General features: G+C 36.2%; 1 protein-coding gene across 1 annotated transcript in view; it reads left to right on the top strand.

Annotated features, from left to right (window-relative positions):
• The window catches only part of PLPPR5 (phospholipid phosphatase related 5), a 122,909-nt gene extending 100,284 nt beyond the window's left edge, over positions 1–22,625 (top strand). The window contains exon 6 of the mRNA XM_042953007.1: positions 22,342–22,625. Within this exon, the coding sequence (XP_042808941.1) occupies positions 22,342–22,374 (33 nt within the window). The 3' untranslated portion in view covers positions 22,375–22,625. The remainder of the gene's footprint in view (positions 1–22,341) is intronic.
• The last annotated feature ends 206 nt before the right edge of the window (positions 22,626–22,831 follow it).

Genomic DNA, 22,831 nt, shown 5'->3' with positions numbered 1-22,831 from the left:
ATACCCCATTAGTCAGAAACCTGTAGAGACATCAAGAGTTTTGTCAACTTTGTTGCTTCTGGGCCTCTTTCCAGGAAAAGTTCATTTTCCTGATAGGGGCTGTTCCTTTAGCCTGGATCCTAAAACGGGAAGACAAGGGAAGCAGAAGGGTACCCAGCCAGCAACCTGGAGCAGATCTATAGAACCTGCCCACCAACATGTGGTATGAGGGAGAAATACATATTTGTTGTTGAAGCCACTGAGCTCTTGAGGTTTTAATATAGTATACCTAGTGAAAACTAACACACACACACCAAGGCAGAAAAAGTTGGTTACCTACCAAAGTCTGACAGCACACTGGGCTCAGACTTCTCTCTCTATAATAGTAGATGCCAGAATAGAAAGGAGTAGGAGTAGTGTTTTCGGAGTTTTCAAAGAAAAAGTTTGTGATGTCAGAATTCTGTTCCCACCCAGGGGTGCCTGGGTGGCTCAGTCAGTTAAGCATCCAACTTTGGCTCGAGTCATGATCTCATAGTTCGTGGGTTTGAGCCCCATGTCAGGCTCTGTGCTTACAGCTCAGAGCCTGGAACCTGCTTCGGATTCTGTGTCTCCCTCTCTCTCTGCCCCTTCCTCCATCATGCTCTGCCTCTGTCTCAAAAATAAGTAAAACATAAGAAAAATTTTTAAAAAATAATTCTATTCCTACCCAAAAGGTCATTTAAGTATTAAGACAACCATAAAATATCAGATATGTAAGAATTCAGAAATTATATTACTCATGAAAAGTTACCAGAAGATTTTTTACCAGTTAACTGAGCAGCACACCAATATCTAGAGCTCTCAAGTTAGAAAAGTCATTATAGGAGTGAATGGGCAAAAAGAATGGAAACCATTTACATAATTAATTAGAATTGACTATAGTAAATATAGTAACATAGAGAAAATTATAATTTTTAAACAGAAAATATATTTAAAAAGAAAATAATATAACAATGACAAGATGAGACAGAAATCCTAGATGTCAACAAAAGTAAAATTATGATAATTTCCAGCTTTTATGAAGGAGGGACTCAGCATCAATCTTTTGTTCTTGACATTGCTACCTAGAAAAATATAGATTCAAGCATTTTTAAAAGTAAAAGTTATCAAAAGTAATGAAAAACACCCTATAAAATGCCAGTAACAAAGTGTAAAGTATCAGCAACATATGTGTTAAAAGGTTAATGTCTGTAATATATGAAACATCCTAATTGAAAAATGGGCAAAGTTTATAAATATGCAATTATTAGAGATCAAATACAAATGGGAAATAAATATATGGAAAAGTATTCTCTGTCACCTTTTTCTCCTTTTTTCCCCTTTTTCTTCTTTTATTGAGGTATAATAGACCTATAACATTATATTAGATTCAGGTGTACAACATAATGATTTGATATTTGTGTATATCCCAAAATGATTACAATGAGTTAACATCTGTCACCATAGAGTTACTAATATTTTTTCTTATGATGAAGACATTATTTATAGTCACAATGCTGCACATTGTTCCCATGACTTATTTTATAACTAGAAGTTTGTAGCTTTTGACTCCCTTCACCCATTTTGCCCATGCACCACCCCTTGCCTCTGGTAATTACTGACCTGTTCTCTGTATCTATGAGTTTTGTTTTTGTTTTTGTTTTTTTTAGACTCCATGTATAAGAGAGATCATATGGTATTTGTCTTTTTCTGTAAACTTATTACTTAACAGTGTACCCTCAAGGTCCATCCATATTGTTGCAAATGGAAAGATTCTTTCTTCTTTACGTTTAAATAATAGTCTGTTGTGTATAAACTTACCACATCTTCTTTATCCATTCACCTATCAATGATTACTTTGTAAATAATGCTGCAGTGAATATGGGAGTGCATATATATTTTCAAGTTAGTGTTTTCATTTCCTTCAGATAAGTACCCAGAAGTGGAGTTGCTGGATCATACCATAGTTCAATTTTTAACTTTTTGAGGAAACATCATAGAATTTACATTCCCGTAAGCAGTGCACAAGAGTTCTCTTTTCTTAACATCCTTGCCAACACTTGTTATTTCTTGTCTTTTTGATAATAGCCATTCTACCATGTGTCAGGTGATAGTTTCTTATGGTTAATTAGATTTTCCCAGACAATTAGTTATGTCGAGCATCTTTTCATGTACCCGTTGGCTATCTGTATATATTCTTTGCAAAAATAACATTGATATTTTCTGCCCATTTTTTAATCAGATTGTTTGTGGTCTTTGCTGTTGAGTTGTATGAGGTTATATATTTTGGATATTAACCTCTTATCTGATATATGACTTGCAAATATCTTCTCCCATTGAGTTAGAGGTTAGCTGTGGGCTTGTCACATCCGGACTTTATTATATTGAGATACATTCCCTCTATACCTATTTGCTGAGAGTTTTTATCATAAATGGATGTTGAATTTTGCCAAATGCTTTTTCTATATCTATTGAGATGATATTATTTTTTATCTTTCAATTTATTAATGTGGTGTGTCACATTCATTGATTTGTGGATGTTGAACAATTCTTGCATCCCCGGAATAAATCCAACTTGATTGTACTGAATTATCCTTTGAATGTGTTGTTAAATTTGCGAAGATTTTACTGAGGATTTTTGCATCTATATTCATCAGGGATATTGAGCTATAATTTTCTTTTCCTGTAGTATCCTTTTCTGATTTTGGTATCAGAGTGTAAGGCTGGCTTTGTGAAATAAGTTTGAGTGTTCTTCCCTCTTCTGTTTTTTTGGACTTTGAGAAGAATTGGTATTAATTCTTTTTAAAATGTTTGGTAGAATTCACCAGTGAAGCTTTCTAGTCCTAGACTTTTGTTTCGGGGGAGGTTTTTAATTACTGGTTTAATCTCTTACTAGTAAGATTTTCTGTTTCTTCATGATTCAATCTTGGAAGACTGTGTGTTTCTAGGAATTTATCCACTTCCTCTAGGTTGTTATTTATTGATGTATAATTGTTCGCAGGAGTCACTTATGATCCATTTTATTTTTGTGGTATCAGTTATAACATCTCTTTCACTTCTGGTTTTATTTGAGTCCTCTCCTTTTTTTTTCTTGATGAGTCTAGCTAAAGATTTGTTATCTTTTCAAAGTTCTGTCACTTGTGATGAAAATTCATGAAGAGTCTTTTATGGGATGCTTATGAAGTTGGTTCTCACCCTGTAAGCAATGGGGAGCCATTAAGGAATTTAAGAAAGGAAATGCCATGTTTAGAATGGAGAATGAATTAAATAAGAGCAACACTGAGCAAAACAAAAACCAATCTGGGAGGTTATTGTACAAATCCAGATAAATTATTAAGATGACATAGACTGGATCTCAGGACAGCCATGTCATCTCATTTTGACTGACCAGGCATCATTTGGCAACGTCTGTTTTCAGTCAGATGCTGATTCTGATCAGAGGAGTTGCCTTTAGTCTGTTTAGGCTGCTATAACAAAGTGCCGTAGACCAAAGGACTAATCAACAACAGAAATTTATTTCTCAAAGTTGTGGTAGCTGGAAATTCCAAGAGCAAGATGTCAGCGAACTCAGTGGCCCATTTCCAGTGTCCCATATGGCAGAAGGAGTCCCTATTGTAAGGGCACTAATCCCATTCATGAGGGCCCCGCCCTCATGACCTAATCACCCCCAAAGACCGCACTTCCACTTACCACCACATTGGATTTCACCATTGAATTTGGGGAGGACACAAGCATTGTCTATAGCACGGGTTATCTAACTATCCCAATGATTCACAGTGGAAAAGGGCTAACTGCTAGCCAGGCGTCACTAAGAAAACTGTCCCCCTACCGTCACCCCCAGAAACATGCTGACCTCTCATCTGTGACATTTGCCTGTCTTCTCCTCAGAGATTTCTCTTATTTATAATGAATGAATAAAGAGTAGATTGGCATTCCTTCCAAGGATCTTCCTGGGTCAGGCTGCATTCATCATAGTAGCAAAGCTCTGAGCCCTTTTGTCTTTTACCTCTCTCTTTCCCTCTGCTTTTCTCATAGCAAAATGCTGGCATTCAGATTTGCGTAGGTAAGCACATGAAAATAATAATGTGTGCATATGCATTATTGATTTTAACTGATGCTATACAGAAAATCTAAGGAGAGGAATACTTTAGCAAAAGAACAAAAACATTTTTAAATAAATATGAAGATAGATGGGATTTGATAGAAAAGGGTATATTTCTAATAGATCTAAGAATTCATGTCTACATAGTTTTATTAAGGCAGTTAGACAAGCCACTATAATCACTTATATCTAATTTGGGATAATTTCTAGAGTTAACTTAGTGAATATAACCTGGTATAAAAGATGCTTTTTGAGAAAATAATTTTATTTCTATCTAAACCTAGGCATTATTTTTTCTTAGATTATATGATCTAATCAAGTGGATCAAAAGGAATTCCCTTTTGCCAATGACACAAAAGGGAAGATAACTATAGGGGTAATTTACAAGATTACAGTTTTGCCTTTTAGGTAAAGGGCTTTTCACCAACCTATACTACCCAAGAAATTCATACTATAAAAGCACACTCTAACAGAAGCTTCACTTGAACAGAAGTGGTTAGCAGTGGTGACAGTTCCAAACATCTAGAAATGTCATAATGAGTGGATATTATTACAGATAGAAATTACCATGTTTAATTCCTGTGGCTATCGCAAAGGGAAATAATATGGATAGGAAAACCCTAAGGGAAATCACAATGACCCAGAGAAGCATATGCATTGACCTTTACATTTACTGTTTTGCAGATAATAAAATCACAAGGGTCGAGGAGAGCCTGACTTGAATTTTAGGCAGAGTGGGAGTGGGGGACAGATGGGAAGCCAGGCTTCTACAGCTGGAAATTTTGAGTTTGAAGCCTGGTGTGGCCACATAATAACTAGGCGGGATAAAACAAATTACTCCTCCTTACCTGAACAATTGGTACAATAATGATTCCCTTTTAGGGTAACTGTTGGAATTAACAAATCACAAATAAACTTCTTGGCACATGTGGGTGGTTAACACAAATTAGTTCCCCCCTGCAACAGTGATTCCCTTAATTGGATTTTCATCTTTTCTCAGACTAAGAAACCCCTATAGGTGTATTTCACAGACTTAAAAGTTTATACAGATTGTCTATGTCATACATAGCACATGTGGCAGAAAATATTATAGCTTAAAATGTTGCATCTATTAGTGTCATAGCAAATAGCCAAACAATCCTGTGGCTTCTTGCCAAGACGGATATGATTATACATTACCGTGCTCTCTGTGATAAATTCCTTCGAGGTTTCAGAATGCTATGCATGAATAACTATGGCAATCTAATTTAGGATTTAGTTGCTTTTCTATAATGCAAATCTTTGTTTTACAGAACTGCTGAACTGTAGTATAAATGTTACATAAGACCTTGTCAAAACAACTTTATTAGTGATTAGATATTGGAACAGTTAGTGAAACTAAATATATTCATATTTTAGGCATTTCTTCCTCAATCTAAGCTTTGAGCACTCATGAAAAATATTTGAAGTAAATGAGTGCATGCTGTACTCTGTCCTCATTTGTTAAGTTTAATTTGCTTTAAAAAAAAGCCAATTGAGGATGGACATTCCATCAAGCATCAACATTTTAGGTCAGAAAAACTAGCATATTCTGTTATTACTTTGCCATTGTAATTTTTCCTATTTGTGCTTCCGTATATTTAGTATTTTTTTCCAGACTATTAATAAATACTAATATATTACACAAGGAATAAAAGCCAGATTTTTTTTCAGTTATATAAATGGCCTTTTATAAAAGCATCTTTTCAGTAAATTACTTTTGAATATAAACATGCTTCCTCATCTCATTTGTGTGAATGAATATAAAGTTGATGACTGCATTTTTAAATTAAATGATTCCTATAGTCATCAGTTAGGGAGAGACTAAAACATGATGGATCAAAAAATCATTCTTGACACACACAGTTATACATGGGGAACTGCTCCCATCCATTCATTCCCCTCTTCTCTAAGATTCATTCCTGTATGGTGGTCTGTCCTACAGATATTTATGGAGGCCTTCAAAATGGAGCAGGAGCGCCATGACATTATGAAAGTTTTTTGTACAGAAAAATGTAAAATGTTATTTTGCTAAAACCGGGAAAATAATGAACTCATTCACAGTCTTCTGAAACAACCATAATTTTTTGTTGTTTCTGTTAAAGAAGCAAGTAATTTGTATATATTGTTTAAAATGTGAAAGTCTGGGCAAGCAAGACAAAAGTGGGTAACAGTATCCGTATACTAACCACAATGATCACTGGAAACGTTTTCTAAAAGTAGCCTTGATGACCCCATCCATAAGTGTATGTGTGGATTTGTGGATAGTATAGGATCTCCCTGGATGTTCTTTTCTGTAGCCTGGTTTTGCTTGCACAACCAGTCATAGATATGGTTAGAGTCAATAAATATAATACTCTATCAGCATAATAGTAAAAGCTAATCTTAAGGGGAGCCTAATTTGTGCCTGCAAAGAACTTCACACATAAAACATCATTTTAGTTTTTATAGAAACCATTTGAGTATATCTTATTTTTCTCTATTTTACAGAGAAAAGAGACATAGAAAGGTTAAGTTGCCCAAGGTCACACACCTAGTCTGTGTTCTGAAACAAGAATACAGAATTGTATCTTCAACTTTCCATTTCCAAATATGTTTCATATTTATCACTTCAGAGCTAAAACTCATAATCACTATGCTATACAATATCATACAATTACATTGAAAACATTCTAATTCATACAAACTAACCATTACCTTTGTTAGGCATGGAGAATTCTTTCCACTTCCAATTTCCCATAATTATAAACAGTACTAGGGTAAACATCTCTACAACAGATATCTTGGCAATTGCCATTAATAATTTATTAAAGATATATTCATAGAGTCAGAAATGCTGGAAAAGCAAGGATGAGTACTCTTCAGGCTGTTGATTTGACTCATATCTTTATGTCCTCTCCAACAATGGAGAATATTATTTTTAATAATCTTTACCAATCTTATAGGTCAAAAATATATGAAGTACTTCATTTAATTTGTATCTTTTAAATACCCTCCCATATATTTATTTGATATTTTTCCTTTGAAACAAACATTGAAGCAGTAATTCAAGAATTGACAAACCAAACTCTAGATACCACTTGGCCTTTAGACTTAATTCACAATGTAGCTAATGGTCTCAATATATCCCCCCCCCCCCCCCCCCCCGCAGGGTTTATTAAAGGCATACTTTACATTCTATAAAATTCTCTTTTTTAGCATACAGTTTTATGAGTTTTGTCAAGTGCATGCCATTGTATAATCACCACCATAATCAAGTTATACAACATTTCCATCACCCTAAAAAGTTTCTTCCTTTCCCTTGGTAGTCAACCCCTCTTTCAACCCCTAACCTCTGCAACCACTCATCTGTTTTCTGTTCCTACAGTTTTGCCTTTCCCAAAATATAGTATAAATGGACTCATATACTATGTAGCCTTTTGAGTCTGACTTCTTTCACTTGGCATAATGCATTTGACATTCATTCATATTATTACCTACATCAATAGGGTCTTTTTTTTTCCCTTTTTATTGTTGAGTAGTATTCTGCCTTATTTATGTACAATTTTTTAATCCATTCACTATTTGAAGAACATTTGAATTTTTTAAAGCTTTTCACAATTATAAATAAAGCTAATATAAAAATTCACGTACAGGTTTTTGTGTGCATACGTATTTTTCCAAATCTTGGATAAATACCTAGGAATAGGAATTGTGGTTTTAGGGTAAATGTATATGTACACTTACCAAAATTTTCCTAAGTATCCGTGTCATGGTTCATGGTATTTATGGTTTTGAATGGGTCTGAAATGAATCTTGATGTGGCTCATCCAGTTTTTACTAACTGGTACCTTCTGGTGAAAATAGGCAAGTTTAATTTTTGTATTTTTTTTTTCAAATTTTTATTTAAAAACTAGTTAGTTAACATATAATGTAACATTGGTTTCAGGAGTAGGATTTAGTGAATCATCACTTTACGTATAATACCCAGGGCTCAACACAAGTGCCCTCAGAATAGGCAAGTTTTAAAATGAGGAGTTTGGGGGTGTCTGGGTGGCTTAGTTAAACGTCCGACTTTGGCTCAGGTCATGATCTTGTGGTTTGTGAGTTCGAGCCCTGCGTGGGGTTCTGTGCTGATAGTTCAGAGCCTGGAACCTGCTTCCGATTCTGTGTCTCCCTCTCTCTCTGCCCCTCCCCGATTCATGCTCTGTCTCTTCATAATAAATAAACATTAAAAAATTAAAAATATATAAATAAAATGAGGAGTTTTAATTAGATCCTGATTATACAAGAATTTATCATACACTTCATCCACTACCCACATCCTCTGATTCTTCCATCAAGTAGATTTGCTTATTTAGCAAATCTAAAGCATTTTAAAAAGTTAAAAAGAAATGAAATAAATAAGAATCCAATTAGTTAGGTAGCTTAAAATACCAGTGTAAAATAAGGCCTGGGTACAATGTATGCATGAGTTACCTTTTTTTAATCATCATCGGTTATATATAGTAAAATTTTATTTGCAATTAGATTTGTAATATATGAAATATGTAACAAATGTCAAATAAGAAGCATTATGGTACATTTCCCAGGATTCATGAGCTTACAGTCTAATGGGGGGATAGATAATCTTATAAGCAAATACAGAACAGGGTGGTGATGGCTATGCTGGAGGAGGACATAAAGGGAGATCTACCCAAACATAGCAACGCTTGCAGCGTCTTCTAAGGGGACATCTGAAGAACTGTTAGCTAAGTGAAGAGATGAGAAGAATGTTCCAAATAGAGGAATCAGCTTGCACAAAGATTTTGTTTGGCAGGTGAGGTAAGAACAGAGGCAAGAAATTTGAGGGTGCCGTTAAAGAGTGTTCAGGTGGGGTCCAGAATAAGGGTAAAAGAAATAGAATTAAGAAGGGGCAAGTGGGCTGGGCCAGATGGACAGATTAATGGCTGAGAAATTTCAAAAATGGCCAAAGAAACTTTGTAGTATGAAGGAGGTAGGACAGGAGGTAAATTGGGATTTTACACTGCTAACCAATCACTTTTCTACAACTTTAGGCAGTGGTTCTCAGACTGGTATAAAAGAGATTCCTTACCTTACAGCATTTGCAGAAAGGGCACATTTCTGGGAAGCATGCCCAGAAGGCCTGGGCAAATGTGGGCCTGGGAATCTATAGTGTATCAGCCACCTCAGGTGATGTGGATACAGAGCCAGTGTTGGCCTGGATCCAGCTGGGCCTGCCAATCTTCTGAAACAGTAGTTTTCAATATTAGCTACACATTAGAGTCATCTGGAGAATCTTTAAAACTACCATTGACCAGGCCACACCTCCGACCAATTAAATCCAAGTCTCTGGTGTGGTATCAGTATTTTTTCTGAAAGCCCCCAGGTGATTCCAGAATGCAGCCAAGATTGAGAACCCATGCTCCTAAATATTCATTGTGGAAAGACTTAAACTCCCTAGCTCCTCGGGACTTGGAAATATGTCATATGATCTATAGCTAATGCTCCAGTAAAAGCCTGGCCTGCCTCTGGTTTAATTAGCTTATCAGTGAAAGCCTCCTGGAGAGTTCTCCTTTCTCTGGAGGGTTACGATTCTCTCAGAAAGTAGCTTTTAGCCCCTGTCTCCAAATAGTACAAAAAAGAAATTCCTGAAGAGAAACAAAATTCTGAGCTCATGTTAAACCCTGAACTGAAAAGAGAACTATGGCAAAGGAAGAAATGGTTCAAAACAATCCTCTTTCCCAAGAGAACTCTGGTTTTATCACATTTCAACTTTTATGCCTTCATAACCCCAACTTCTTAAAACATGAAATTGTTTAAAATGAATTTTTCAATCTGTTTCATGGCCTAAGTTTGTAATTCTCTAGTGATTTTTTCTCAGGCGGACCTAACATTATTTCTCTGTTACTAAAAATACCAGCTTCCCAGTCCACCAGAAGGAAAACTGAATGTGACCAAGTAGGGTTCTAGAGAACACACTCCAAGCATTACTCCTTTTCCTCCGTCTCTTTTATGCCCACTTTGCCTTCCTCAAGGGATACAATGAACAAACAAAGGACGCAAATAGCGAAATACAATGTTTAGGGGCTGGCATTCACCTACCTTCCCCTGATAAAATGTAGGCTGCATCTATATAGCTTCAGAATCATTGATTATTATAGGACCATGATTCTTTGTCCTAAACCTTGGTGAGATATGTTTTCCAGGATTCAAAATATTTTCTATTTTAGGGCAAAATACTGTGTGTTCAGTTACACAAGCAGGGTCTTGGGCAGCAAAGATAAATATTTCCGTAGCACAACATAGAGTATATATCACCTCACAGCAATTCACATTTGGTTTCGCCCACCAATTCACATTGGTTTGCACCAATCTTGTAAGATAACACTTGGTTTGTGCGGACATTAGAACTGTAGACTACAGCACTGTGAAATTCCAACCAATTATCATGTATATTTTTTCCTTTGTATTTTTTCTTTCTCTTTTTTCTTTTTCTTTTGTTGCCCTAGCTTTTATAGACAATTATATATGTTTGAGTAGAGACAAGGACCTTTGTGCATATAATCTCATTTAATCTTAACAAGAATCCACTCAAATAGGCATTATTATTTCTCTTTCACAGATGAGAAAGCTGGGTCTCTGAAAGGTTAAATTGCTTGTGAGAACCTCCAATGTTATGGAGCCCACATTCAACACTTGACATTCATACTACTTGACTGCAGCATCCACTGTACCTCACAGCTTCCTTACCAGTAGATCTGAAGACAGGAATCATTGAATTAAAGACACTGTATGCACAGATCTCAAGTTGCAACCTCAATTTACATTTAGGTTAAAAACCTAAGCTGACTGCTGACAACCTCCTATTAAAACACAAAAGCTGTTTATAATCACCTTGAAAGAAAGAAAAACTGAACAGTATTTAACCTCAGCATTTGGTTCAATAATATAACACAGAACTTTAAGTAAACTAGTCCTTTGTCCAAGTAAATAAGTCAATATTAGATAAACATTTAAATAATGAATGAAACACATTTTGTAGGTGTCCCGAATTCAATCTATTGAGAATGGTCAAGAAGAAAATTCACAGGGAAGGTCCTTTAAAGACTGTCTTGCAAGGCTCTTCAGCTGGATGCTGGGAATAAGCCACTGTGAACATCTTCAATTAAGGCAATAAACGTATGTGCGCTACAGCGCACTGGTGTTGGAGTTGGGTTGCAAAGCTAAGGCAAATACAGAAAAATGTCCTTCTGTGCAGGTTCTAGTACATCCAAAATTCTAGGTACTTGATTGTTGTTATTATTATTATTTTACCCCTCAAATGTATTTTATTTTTTAATTGATTTTTCACTTCATGGGAATTTGACATTCCTCAACCAAATAGCCCTTAATAATAATGGGGTTTTTTGGGTTGTTTTCTTACCTGAAGTGCTCTTTTGGCATTTTCCCCTAGTTTTTCAAAGCGAAATGGTGAGTGGCACATCTTGTCAGGTGACAAGTCATTGCCACATTGTCATAAGCAAATGATCATTTGTTTTAAATGGTGTTAAAAAAATCAGTATAATTTCTACAAAAGGAAGGATAGAATAAATAGAAAAAATAGAAATTTTTATGTAGAACTTAGAGCTTCAAAATTTGACATACTCTATAGACTTTAGAATTTACCAAATTGAAGAATCCAAAACTACTGTTCTCAGGAATAAGTGCTTGTTTTTCCATGGGACCTCTGCACTCAAGGACTGGATTCAGTATTTGGCACGTTGATTTGCTGTGGACTTGAGTGATCACTTTCTAATGGATATAGCACATTTTAATCTTCAACTCTCTGGGCTCCAATTCTGCCATCTCTACTCTGCATGTGTAGTTGTGAAAGGCAGTAATTGCACTGATCAGTTACATGACCACTTTCTTTGCGTGACTGTGAATGCAACTTCTATGCATGAGTTTCTGGTTTGTGTACTATGTGTTTGCAGTATTATCTCTTAGTAGGATTTTAGTATTGCAGATTAAGAATTCAAACAGATTAAAAGGAGAAAACCCATTGTTACCTAGTTTGCCTCATAAGAAGTCCATTTCTCAAGACAGGTAACCTGAAAATAATAGATGCAATTCTGGCTTTTTATGTTACTAAGAAAGATGCTGAGGGAAAGCGAGCACTGCCATAACTTCCTGCATAGGAATTATTCCATTTGCATATTTCAAATTACCCATTTACATACATTGTGGATGTAATTTTTATAACAGAATCATAGTGTCTTATGGATGGTAAGGACCTTAAATAATTACCCTTATTCTTTCTCTGGATTCCTTCAGGGGAAATCACCCCTATGCTAGAAGAGAATTAATCTTAGTTTTTAAATCTCACTGAAATAAGTAATCCATCTCCTTCATTCTATGGTGTGGGTTCATTTGCTCTTAGACAGTGAAATTAATGAACAGATGGCCCCATGCTCTCTGTATACTCCTTTCATGTACTTAGAACCTGTTATTAAATTTCCCCTTAATTTTCTCCTCCCTATGCACAGTCACTTTAATGTTTTATTTTCATCTGTTTAATCTGTGTGCTAATGACAACCTTTAGATGATAAGCCCCAAGCAGAATCCTTCTAATTCCAGTCAAATAGAAAAAAAAAAAGTCATCTCAAAAGTTAAAACTTAAGTGTGATGTAAAGCTAAAAGGGTGCTAATTGGAAAAAAGCAGGAGACTTGGGATCTAAAAATGTAGTCCATCTGGAAACTGTAATTTAACTTGGTAATGACTTAGCGTAATGAAAAGGGTAATATTGTTTGTACTTGACAAAGGATGAAAGAGAATCTCATGGCCACCAAAACATGATTTTTAAACTCCCACCCTGAACCCAATATTTCCTAGTTCTCCATAGCACACTTAGAGTTACACATCCAATGCCTTATTTCTAACATGTTCTCACGCCCCTGTTTGGGGCAGTCCCAGTTTCAGCCTGCTGCTCCCTGTGTATTATTAGCAACTCTTTTCCCTCAATATGTCTGGGTTTAGATGGTAATTTACAGGTTGCCCGATAGTCATTGCACACTCTTTGTCACTCTCTTCAGCTTGTACTTGTCACTTGGTTTTTCCTCTGCCTCTGTCCTGCCTTGCATTGATTATCAGTGATTTATTTCCAATACTTTCTTTGTTTTATTAAGGTCTTTTAATATTTCAGTTCTACCTTCCAAGGTGATGGGTGTCTCCTTCACTTAGGATCATCTTCAGCAAATTTAATGAGCCATGCAGACACTTGATTATCTAGGTCAAGGGAACAATGACACTTAGGCCAGTGGCCTTCGGAACACCATCCATTCTCTCTCTTTTATCTCCTTTTCTTTACTTCTGTCACTTTTTCACTCCTTCCCTACCACCATTGCCATTGAGTGGTTAATCTTCAATTTATATCTTAACATCTTTCCAGCAATTACTATGTGCTAGGTCCTGTCCAGAGGTATGACAATCCTGCCAGTTTTATACTAAAACATGTGTATCAGATTGTTTTTTATCAGTTCCCAAGATTCAAGTCCCCATGGGGCCACTGGAAATACAATTACGATGTACTATTGCCACAGTTCTGATGGCTTTTATTCAATCAGAGTACATTATGTAAACTGTGACAATATTTTTTGTCCTAAAGTCATGCTTGTACTTTTGTAAGGAAAAAAAATCAAGAAAACTCAGAGAGGAGCTGCTGAGTTCCCCCAAATTTTCATAATGCATTTTTTAAATGAGAAATTACAGTTTCTATGGTGTTCTTGTTAGTGAAAAGGCAGCATGTTCTGCTCACGACTGATTCCTACTGATACTATTTTTCTCTAGGCTTAAGTGGGTCAAACCTAGAACATAATGCTGTAAGCACTAGTCAGTGATAACCTTCTAGTTCTGGTTTAATATGCCTACATTTGGTGACGATAAATTTTAATTTCTTCACACACATTTCCTAAATGTTTTAGCTAGTTTAGACACTAACCTGAAAAGAACTACATATACATGGAAGCAATCTCATGACATGCATTCATTACGTGAAATTCTATTTATGATGTCTTTCACATATAAAGAGTCAATACAGAAACTGCTATGAAAAACACTTAAAGCAGGTAATATGATAAAATTCTTTTGTAAATGTTGCAGTTATTGGTTAGGACTGTCAGGATGTTACATCTTGACATAACCCTATAGGTAGCATAATTATGTCATATCAATTGTCCACTGTCATATTACAGCAGCCATGATTTGGCCTGCTACATGTTTGAATCCATTTAAATATTAGCCATTCCATAGGCTTTTTTTGTACATAGCTCTGTTGCTTTAAAGGAGGAGGAGAAGGAGGCAGAAGAAGAGGAGGAGGAGAAGGAAGGGGAAGAGGAAGAAGTCTAGGCCCTGTAAGGAATTCTATGATTGAAGTGAACAACAGAGATTGCAGTCTATAGTCTGGACTCATGCATCAAAACTGAAGTATTTGGAGTGACATCACCAGAATGACAACACAGGTTGTTCCTGATCTTGCTTCCCCCAAGAAGAACCAACAACCGTTTAAGAACAAGACACCACTGAGAGAATCCCAGAACATGGGGGTGAGGCTGAAGTACCCCTGCTTTGCCACAGAGACCAAGATAGATTGCATTACAAGTGTAAGAAAAGCAGCTGCATGTTGGCCCCGCTGCTCCTTTTACAGGCCAGCACAGCACCACCTGGAGAGGTCTCCCCTGAGCCTTCAGTTCTCCCAGGGAGCAGAGAACCCAAAAGGGACAACCAGCTACCCCCAGCATTGTGGGCTGCTTTGCAGGGGTCCCTACTCTGATCTCACACCATGGAAATTGCAGGGGAATCAGATTCAACCCCTGGGGGTCTTCATGTGTTAGAGATGGGGCAGGGGGCTTGCAACAACCAGTAACAACCAGCTCACGGATCTTAGCACACCAAATTCAGACCTGCAATGCCCAGGTAGTAATCCCAAACAGCAGTTTTACTAACCTACAGAACCAAAGTGAGGACGCATTCTGACTAGGGAACTTGGCAGTGCAGATCTGCCTGATACAGATCCTCAGTTGAGGAGTTTTGCCAGCCCTGGAGCCTGGTTTCTCCACAGCCAGGTGAGAAACGAAGTGATAGTATCACCTATTACAGAGAGTTCTTCCAGCCCCCTTGGTCCAGAAAGGCGGCAACAACTCCTGGAAGCAGAGCAGCCCAGCTGTGCTTGCTCCGAGAGGTGGGCAGGCAGAGCAGACACAAAACCAGCACTGAGCATGGAGGATTCCTGTGCTCTGCATAGGCAGGGGGATTAATTCACAGCCGAGACTGAGGGTAGCTTGCTCCTGGTCCCTCACAACCAGAGAGCATGTTTAAGAAATTAAGAGCAGCCTACAATGGTCCCTCCCCCTCCTACGTAGGCAAGGAAGCCGCAAAATAACCTCACCTACTGTGAAGGGTGTGTTTTGGTTCTGTCTACCCAGAACGACTAGAGACAACTCCTGGAAGCTGTACAGCCCAGTAGCATTATGGCCAAGAAGCATGTGGGGAGAGCCAATAGTTTGCAGAGCAAAGCCACTGGCGTGTTAGGTCAGAGAACTTGGGGGTACAGGTCAGCTTGAGCTGTTTCTCCTGCTGTGCCCAGGCAGAGAATCTCATTCATACCCCACTCATCACTGAATATAGCCTTTAGTCTGTCCAACCAAGAAACCTAACCACAGCACATGGGAAGCTGCATAGCCTATTCAGTAGCCTTGTGCACAGAGCACTTGAACAGAGAGCACAGCCTGTGGCTTGCCCCATCTGCAGAACAAAACTAGTGGTCTCAGCTGACCAGAGAATTCAGTGCACACTCTGGCCTGATTCAGGTTCCCAAGCAATTAGTTGTGTAGGCTGTGGGAAGCTACTTCTTAGCCCCATCAGCTACTGAATATGGTACCCAGTCCCAACCATCTAGAAAGCCTGACCAGCAGAGCCTACCCCACAGCCTCACTTGGGTAGGGACCCAAGCCAGAAGTCCTACCCAGCTGTTCTCGCCAGTGGCATAACCACTCCATCCATGTCCTCAATTGCCTTGCCCCCAGATAGACCATAATAGCAAGCTCCACCTGCCCAAAGACCTACCATCAGACAGAACCAGAAATCCAAACTGAGCTGACTGGTGAAGAACTGTCTCTGCCAAAACAAGCCTGTAAATTCTGGAAGAGGAGCCCAGTTACTCAAATGTGCAGATACCAACATCAGGAATCAAGGATCACAAAAAATCAGGTATATATATGACACCACCAAGGAAACTCATAAAGTTTGAATAAATAACTCTAAAGAAATGGAAATCTACAAACTGCCAAAGAATTGAGAATAATCCTCCTAAGAATGTTAGTGTACTACATATTATAATTAAATCTAGTCATAGTTAGATTCTGCAATATGGTAATAGTGGTGTATTCAAAACTCTAGTTTAAAAGTTAAAAAAAGAACAGAGTATAAATAAGCATAACTATAATCTTTTATTACAAAATATAAAACATAACTTGTAATAGCAATAACCTAAAATGTGAAGGAGAGGAGAAATAAAGGTATAAAGGTTATAAATTCTATTCAAGTTAACTTGTTATCAGTTTAAATAAGTTATAAGTTTAAGATATTTTATGCATGCCTCAAGGTAACTGTAAGAGAAAGTTCTGTAGAAATTACACAAAGGAATGCAACAAAGAAGTTAAAGCATTCTGATACCAAAAGAGGTCAAAACACAAAAATGGTAGCAAGGTAAAAGCAAGGAACAGTGGATCTATTTAAAACAATCAACAAAATGGCAATGGTAAGTTTTTACCTATAAACAATCGCTTTAAGTATAAGTGGATTCAGTTCTACAATTAAAAGACACAGGAGGGCTGAGTGGATTTTTTTTTTTAAATATCTAAACATAGGCTGCTTACAAGGGCCTCACATTAGCCTCAAAGACACTTAGGGCACCTGGGTGGCTCAGTTGACTAAGCATCCAACTCTTGATTTTGTCTCAGGTCATGATCTCATGGTTCGTGGGTTTGAGCCCCACATCAGGCTCCACACTGACAGCACAGAGCCTGCTTGGGATTCTCTCTCTCCCTCTCTCTCTCCCTCTGCTTCTCTCTCTCTTTCTTTCTCAAAATAAATAAAGAAGAGACACTCACAGACTGAGAGTGAAGGGATGGGAAAAGACTTTTCAAGCAAATGATAATTTAAAAGAGCAGAGGTAGTTCTGTTTATATCAGACAAAATAGACTTTAAGCTAAAAATGCTTAAAAAAGACAAAAAAGGTCATTATATAAAGTGGTCAATACATCAATAATATATAAACATTTTAAGTATTTATATATCCAACATTGCAGTACCCAAATATATAAGGCAAAATTTAAAAAAGCTAAAAGTATATATAAACAGCAATGCAATAATATTTGGGGATTTAAATATTCCACTCTCAACAATGGATAAGTCTTCCAGACACAAGATAAATAAGGAAACAGCAGATTTTAATACTACAGACCAAATGGACCTAACGGACATATACAGAGCATTCTATCCAACAATATAGCAGAATACACATTCTTGTCAAGTGCACGTGGAACATTTTCTAGCATAGACTGTATATTTTGGCCACAAAACAAGTCTTAGAAAATTCAAGAACCTTGAAATCATACCAAGTATCTTCTCTGACCCACAATGACATGTAACCAGAAATCACTAACAAGAAGAAAACTGGAATTCATGAACACATGGAAATTAAACAACACTTTCCAGAACAACCAATGGATCAAACAAAAAGTTAAAGGAGAAGTAAAAAAAGTTTCTTGACACGAAAGAAAATGGAACTGCAACATACCAGAATATGTGGGATGCAGCAAATCAATTCTAAGAGGGAAGTTCACAGCAATAAATGCCTACGTTAAGAGTTAAGAAAAATTCCAAATAAACAACCTAACTCACTTTAAGGAATTAGAAAAATAAGGACAAACAGCTCAAAGTTACAGATCGGAAATAATCAAGATGAAAGTAGAAATAAATGAAATAAAGAACAGAAAAACAATAGAAAGTATTAGCCAAATTAAGAGTTGGTTCTTTGAAAAGATAAAGAAACGTGACAGTCCTTAGCTAAACTAACCAAGAAAAAAGAGAAAGGACCCAAATCAACAAAATTGTAAATGAAAAGAAGACATTACGATGGATACCACGGAAATTTAAAGGATAAGAGCTACTGTGAACAACTGTATGCCAAGACTGAATCAGAGAGAAATAGAAAATCTGAACAGACCAATTATTAGTAAGGAGATTGATCAAAAATCTCCCAATGGTGAAGAGCCCAGGACCAAATCATTTCACTGGTGAATTTTACCAAACATTTAAAGAATTAACAGCAGTCCTCAAATTCTATCAAAAGATCAAAGAAGAGGAAAAAACATTCAAACTCATTTTATGGGGTGAACATTATCCTGATAGTAAAACCAGAAAAGGATTTACTGGAAGAGACAACTCCAGGCCAATATCCCTGAGGTATATACATGCTAAAATTGTCAATAAAATATAGGCCTACTTCATTTTATTGTGATTCTCTTAATTGCAGTTTAAAGATACTGTGTTTTTTGGGGGATTGTTTGCTTATTTTTACAAGTTAAAGGTTATTGGCAACCCTGCATCGAGCAAGTCTATCAGTGTTGTTTTTCCAACAGCATATATGTCTCACATTTTCATAATTCTCACAATATTTCAAACTTTTTCATTATAATTACATTTATTATGGTGATCTGCAATTGGTGATTGACTCACTGAAATATCAGATGATGGTTAGCATTTTTGGCAATAAAGTATTTCTTAATTGAGGTACATACATTGTTTTTTAGACATTATGCTATTGCACACTTAATAGTCTACAGTAAAGTATAAACATAACTTTTATATGTACTGGGAAACCAAAAACATCATTTGACTCACTCTATTGTGATATTTGCTTTGTTGTGGTTGTCTGGAACGAAACCTACCATATCTTCAAGGTATGCTTGTACTAGCAAACCTAATTCAGCAGTGCATTAAAAGGATCATTCACAGTGACCAAGTGGGATTTATCCTTGGGATGCAAGGATGATTCAACATATGTGAATCAATCTGTAACTTGAATGATACATCATATTAATAGAATGAAAGAAAAGAATCATATGATCATTTTAATAGACACAGAAGAAGATTTGACAAAATTCAGCATCCATTCATGATAAAATTCTTAATACATTAGGTATAGAAGGAACCTATCTCAACATAATAAAGGCCATTTATTGCAAGCCCACAGCTAACGTCAACTCAGTGTAGAAATGTTGAACACTTTTTCCCTAACATCAGGAGTGAGACAAGTATACCCACTCTCACCATTCCCATTCAACATAGTCCTAGAAGTTCTAGCTAGAGCAATTAAGCAAGAAAAAGATATAAAAAGTATCAGAATTAGAAAGGAAGAAGTAAAATTGACTCTATTTACAGATGACATGATTTTATATAGAGAAAACCCTAAAGACTCAACCAAAAACTGTTAGATGTAAACAATAAATTTAGTAAAGTTGCAGAATGCAAAATCAACATATAAAAATCAGTAGCATTTCTATACAATAACAATGAATTTTCTAAAAAAGAAATCAATCCCATTTATAAGAGCATCAAAAAATAATAATAAAATACCTAGGAATAAATTTAAGGAGGTGAAAGATCTCTACTGTGAAAGCTACAAGATGATGAAATAAATCAAAAAAGACACAAATGGTAAAGTATCTCATGTTCATGGATTAGAAGAATTAATATTAAAATGTGAATACTACTAACAAAAGCTATCTATAGATTCAGTGCAACCCCTATCAAGATTTCAATGGCATTTTATACAGAACTAGAAAAACACTTCTAAAATTTATATGGAAGTACAAAAGACCCCAAATAGCCAAAGAAATACTGAGAAAGAAGATAAAAGCAGGAGGCATCACACATCCTTATTTCAAGCTATACTATAAAGAAATAGTCATCAAAACAGTATGAGACTGGCAAAAAAACAAGTAGACCAATAGAACAGAACCAAGAGCTGAGAAATAAACCCAAGTGTATACAGTCAACTAGTATTTGACAAAGGAGACAAGAACAGTCAATGGAGAAAACATAGTCTTTTTTTTTTAAATTTATTTTGAGAGAGAGAAAGAGAGCATGTGCAGGAGAGGGGCAGAGAGGAGAGAGAGAATCCTAAGTAGTCTCTACGCTGTTGGCACAGAGCCTGACAGCACTGGGTCCACCATGGGACTCTATCTCGCAACCCATGGGATCAAGACCTGAGCCAAAATCAAGAGCTGAACACATAACTGACTGAGTCACCCAGGCACCCCAGATAGTTTTTTAAATAAATGATGATGGATGTTCACATGTTAAAGAATGAAACTGGACCTATACTTACACCACTTACAAAAGGTAACTTAAAATGGATTAAAGACTTGAATGTAAGACTTGAAGCCATGAATATCCTAGAAGAAAACATAAGAATAAAGTTCCTTGAGGAGTCTTGGTAATGATTTTTTGTATATGACACCTTAAGGATATGCAGCAAAACCAAAATTAAGCAAGTGGAACTACATCAAACTACAAAGCTTCCATACAGCAAAAGAAACTGTCAACAAAGTGAAAAGAAAACCTATGGAATGGGAAAAAATTTCAAGCCATATATCTGATAAGAGGTTAATATTCAAAATATATAAAGAACTGATACAACTTAAATAGCAAAAAACAAATAATCTAACTTAAAAATGGGCAAAGGACATGAATAGACATTTCTCCAAAGAAGATATACAAAAGGCCAACAGATATATGAAAAGATACTCAACAACACTAGTCATTAGGGAGATGCAAATTAAAACAACAATGAGATACCACCTCATGCCTGTTAGAATGGCCGTTATCAAAAAGACAAGAGATGCTGGCATGCATGTGGAGAAAAGGGACATCTTGTGCACCGTTGATGGATTGTAAATTGTTGCAGCCATTATGGAAAGAAAACAAGATGGAGAATCCTCAAAAAATTCAAAACAGTACTATCACATCATCTACCAATTCCCCTTTTGAGAATATGTATAAAGGAAACAAAAACACTAATTCAAAATGGTATCTGTACCCCACATCAATAGCAGCATTATTTACAATAGCCAAGACGTGAAAACAACCCTAAGTGCCCATTGATGGATGGATGTGTAAACAACTTGTGGTATATGCATACAATGGAGTATTATTCACCTTTAAAAATGAAGAAACCCTACCATGTGATAACATGGATGGAACTTAAAGGCATAATGCTAAATGAAATAAATCAGATAGGAAAGACAAATACCATATGATCTCACTTACATGTAGAACTAAAAAATTTTTAAAAATTAAAGAAAAACTACACTCACACACAGGAAAAAAAAAAGATTAGATTTGGGCTATCCAAGGTGAAGAGTGTGGGGGAGGGGGAATGGGAGGAAGGTGGTAAAAAGATACAAACTTCCAGCTGTAAGGTAAATAAGTACTGGGAATGAAATGCACAACATGTTGACTATGGCTAACATGGCTGTATGATACACAGGGAAGTTCTTGAGACAGTAAACCCTAAGAGTTCTCAGCACAAGGGAAATTTTTCTTTTTTTCTTTCAGTTGTACCTATATGAGAAGGTAGATGTTAACTAAGCCTATTGTGGTGATCGTTTCACAACATGTAAATCAAACCATCATGCTATACACCTTAAACTTATACAGTGATGTATGCCAATTATTTCTAGAAAACACCAGAATAAAACTAGAAAAAAAATGAAGTATTTAAGGAGATCTTTGTCAACCAGCATAAGCCTTTCAGTCTGAGCATTTCACCAATTTGCTGTATTCCATCTGTCTCACAGGGAGCAATTAATCTGAACCTCCAACATACAGCATTAAAATTCCATTAACAGTGAGCAGAATATTAATGTGTCTGGGGTTGCCATTTTTATCTCTCCAAATTTCAGTGTTAATTTTCAATATAACACCTTAATCTATTTGGTTAATTAAGAATATTGAATGAAATATATAATTAGCAATTACATGGACACAATAATACATAGAACTTAAATGTATGTTTCTGCAACTTAAACATATCCGGGCTGCAATTTTATATTAAGCTAATGATTGTTTGTAAGAGCACTATATTTTTTACAAAGCCAGCTTTCCCAGGACTCTGATTTTGTAATTCCTTCTTTTTCAGAACCACATCACCGCCTTTGCAGAAGTCACATGATATTGAAGCAGACGGTTTGTCACTGCATTGGACATCGTCCCTTTTCACCATCCATTCATAACACCCAAAGTTTGTTTGATTACAAAAGAAGTTTATAAAATTGTCTAATAATTTTTATAATTTTAAAATCAGTGTCAACTTATCTGTTTCCCCCACTAGACTGTGAGCTCCTCAAGGGCAGGGCTGTGTCTTCTCTGTATCCCCAGCACCTACAACAAAGCCTCGCACAAAGTAGGTGTTAAATAAAATGTGATGACCGAATGAAAAAATTAATTCTTAAATAAAACATTCACTTTAGTTTCTCACAGAATCACTGAGACTATGTGAAAAGAACCTTTATACAAATCATATTGTATAAGAAATCCCTCCATTTGGGGCTAGTTAAATTTTTTTAGTTCTTATACCTATTCAGCAGTATACCACATTTCATTTGAAGTGGACTTTGAAAGTCATGGGG

Source organism: Panthera leo, chromosome C1, assembly GCF_018350215.1.
Source record: "Panthera leo isolate Ple1 chromosome C1, P.leo_Ple1_pat1.1, whole genome shotgun sequence".
NCBI classification, from domain to species: Eukaryota; Metazoa; Chordata; class Mammalia; order Carnivora; family Felidae; genus Panthera; species Panthera leo.
This window is presented reverse-complemented; position numbering and strand designations above follow the sequence as displayed.